The sequence below is a fragment of the Magnolia sinica genome, chromosome 4, assembly GCF_029962835.1.
Source record: "Magnolia sinica isolate HGM2019 chromosome 4, MsV1, whole genome shotgun sequence".
NCBI lineage: Eukaryota > Viridiplantae > Streptophyta > Magnoliopsida > Magnoliales > Magnoliaceae > Magnolia > Magnolia sinica.
Window position 1 is genome coordinate 36562166 of NC_080576.1, and position 3323 is coordinate 36565488.

The 3323-nt window shown below is 45.2% G+C and overlaps 1 protein-coding gene across 1 annotated transcript; it reads right to left on the reverse strand.

Moving 5' to 3' along the window:
• Positions 1-1589: 1589 nt before the first annotated feature.
• Positions 1590-2898, reverse strand: LOC131243024 (protein SLOW GREEN 1, chloroplastic). Its single transcript, XM_058242079.1, has one exon. The coding sequence runs from the start codon at positions 2777-2779 to the stop codon at positions 1802-1804; it is 978 nt and encodes a 325-aa protein (XP_058098062.1). The 5' UTR covers positions 2780-2898; the 3' UTR covers positions 1590-1801.
• Positions 2899-3323: the final 425 nt, after the last annotated feature.

Genomic DNA, 3323 nt, shown 5'->3' on the forward strand with positions numbered 1-3323 from the left:
GATCTTTCGGGCATCATCCATCCATGATGTCTTGGACAGAACACTCACGTACGCGAAAACAGGAAACTGCCCTATTGTGCACCCAAGTTTATACATGTAGAAACCACATTTTGGTGGCCAGACCATTGAGATTGTGGCTCCCATTATGGGTGGACCAGACTCGAAGAATCTCCTAAATTGGACAATTCTAACCTTTTAACTGTTGGCATGCAAAGAAAGGCACCAACAATCCACATTCAACAGAAAAAAATAATAAAAATACTAAAAAGGTAACATATTGGGCAACATCGATCAATATGGGTGACCTTTAGGACATGATCCTTCCATGATGGGGGGGCATTGATCTAATGTCTTGGATAATTCAACCATGAGCCACATGAACAAAGCCGGTTCGCAACAGGCACGATGCCTATTGAGTCACTAATGGAGAACTAACTATTGATCTTATTCTAATGGGCAACAGACCAGTTTCTTATTATTGGTCTTCTACTCTTATTCTAGATTGTTCATGTGTCATTAGAAATAACTCTGAAATTAGTTAAAGTTTTAGTAATTTATATATAGTTTATAAGGAATTCCACTTTAACAAAAAAAGGATTAGGCTGCAATATAAAGAATGTGAAGATCACAATGCTTGTGCTGTGTTTGTGTAAAGCAAAAGAAATTCATCCACAGAATATGGTCAGATACAGCAGCTGCATCAATGCAGCCATTTTTTTCCCACCTACAGCCTTCTCCTTCCCTCCCAACATGTCGGGTATTCCAATCCATGCAAAAGGTGGTGCACAACAAGATGCTCACCTGACTTGAGAAAGGACTTCACCAGCGTGACTACGCGTAGGGCAGAGGGTGTGCCTACAATTAACCAAGCACCACGTGGAGGAAGATGTGCATCAGATCCACCCAGTCCATCAGGTGCGCTACCATATTTTCACCATCAATCCTAAAAATCAGTCCAATCCAAGACATATGTGCGCTACACCATAGTGAACGGTGTAAAATCATGCCCAAAACTCTAAATTCATGTTATGCAGTGCATGTGAGCCTTGGAATGTCCTGATTTTCAGGTAGTTCATTCATCCTTGGGTGGCTCTTCAGATAAGTGGAATGGATGGCAAATACATGCCAAGGTGGGCCCCAAACAATTTGGATAGTTTTAATGGTGGGACTTCCAATTCAATTGTTCCCCATGGTGTAGTCTACCTGAGTTTTTAATCAGCCTGATTTTGGGGCCCTTGTCAAAACACCCGATGGACGGGGTGGATCTCATCCACATAAGCGAATAGCCACGCACCCACATAACTATGAATGGTGAAGCGAGCATTTTCACATGAGATCAGGCCGATCCACTCATTGGGTGGGCCACATAGTAAAAATCTATAGACAGCCAATGGAATAACTCAACTGTACTGGTGTTGCCCATCCAATGAGCAGATCGGCCTGGTTGTTCTGCCAGGTGACCATAATGGCCCAGCCAATCTCTTGAAAGGGTTGGATATTGTACCAATATGATACTTTGGACAGATCAAAAATGGCAGTATCAGCACAGCCGCTGTATCTGACCATGTCTCGAGCAGAACACGCCCGACTGAACTATATAATATGGCCTTTAAAATTCAAAAAGATTTCTCTGTTACATTTCCTGCAAATCTGTCATCGTTATTCAACATCATTACTATAAGCTTAACAGAAAAACGAGAAACGGTACAAAATTTTTCGCAGAGGCTCTCTTCGCGTTATAAAGAAACTGAAGAAAAACTCACCTCCTCAATTATTCAATTTCTCTGTTATGTGTATTTTGTCAATTCTCTGAATCTGACCCGAAAAGTTTCATCCTCGACAGCGGCGTCTGCAAGAATCCCTCCACCTCAAACTTCTTTGGCGACAGCTCATGATACTTTGAGAACTGCTCCCTCGCCTCCTTGTTCCTATCCAAAAGGCTGTAAATCACACCCTGGCAGAAATACGGCCGGAAATCCTTAGGATCCTCCTCCGCTAGCTCCCTATAACTTCTCAGTGCCTCCTCCACGTTCTTCTGCAGGAACTGGATCTGCGCCATAATCAGACGGACGTCCCGCGCCTCTCTCTCTTTCTCCTCTGATTTTGCAATAATCAGAGCCTCTTCCAGCCGTTGGATCACCGCATCGCCCTCTCCGCACCGGTCCATCAGCAGCGCATTCTCGAAGAGCGCTTCAAAGGAGAGGGGATTGACGGCCAGGATCTCTTCGAAGACTCTCCGTGCCTCCGACGTCTCACCCATCTCGTTGAAGAGGCGAGCCATGAGGAATTTCCAGTCAAGCTGCGACGGCTGGGCTGAGGCAAGGCGTTTCAGGATCGTCAGCGCTTCGGAGTCCTCGCCGGCTTCGAGCTTCTGCTGAAGGAGGGATTTCAAGGAGTCGACAGCGTCAGTGTGGGATTCGAGGAATTCCGAGAGCGGCGATTGATCGGATTCCGATTCTTCCAGTTTCTCTTCAGCAACTGAAACCGGAGGTTCAGCGTTGGCGGGAAATTGGGAGGATTTTCCGATGATGAAAGCGGCGGCAGCAGCGGAGAGGATTAGGGTTTTGGAGGTGGATTTTAGTGCTTGGAGGAGAGGGTTTGGGGAGGGTTTTGGAGGATGAGAAGAAGAAGCCCTGACACTAATACTAGGGTTGGTTTTGGGGGATTTTGGGAAAGAAAAGTTAAGAGAGTGGGTTTTTGGTAAGGGTTTTGAGTGGGAGAAGGGAAGGGGAAGGGGTTTTTGGGCATGAATTAGAGATGTGGTGGTGAAAGATGCCATAGTTTTTTGGGGGATTTTGGGAAGAAAGGAGAGAAATGGGAAGGAATTTAACGATGCTGGTTTTTGTTGAAGCCGGCAGCTCGAGAGGGAGTTTTCCTTTAAAAGGTTATATTAGAGGGGCCTGTTTTTGAATCTATTTACGGTAACGACCACGAAGGCTTTGGGCAGGGGATTAGGTGTGACCCGGGAAACACGTTGGTTGGTGTTGTCCTGACCGTGGGGCCCACCTTGATGATGTATGTTGTATATCCACGCCGTCCATCAGTATTCCGGATATTTCAGAGTGTGGTCTCAAAAATGAAGAAAATCCAAATCTCAAGTGGACCACACATTTAGGGATTTAATTCCCATCATTAAAAAATAAACATTACAGTAGACCTTAGGAAGTTTTTAATGGTGTTCGTCCAATGACCATTTGAGTCTGCTAAGTGGTCCACTTGAGATTTGGATCTGCTTCATTTTGGGGTACCATGCACTAAAATGAGCCGAAAAAACTGATGGACGGCGTGGATATACAACACATACATCAAGTTGTGGGCCCTAC

Excerpts from the sequence above, each read along its gene's own strand:
- LOC131243024 (XM_058242079.1), bottom strand. The coding sequence starts at position 2,779 with ATGGCATCTTTCACCACCACATCTCTAATTCATGCCCAAAAACCCCTT.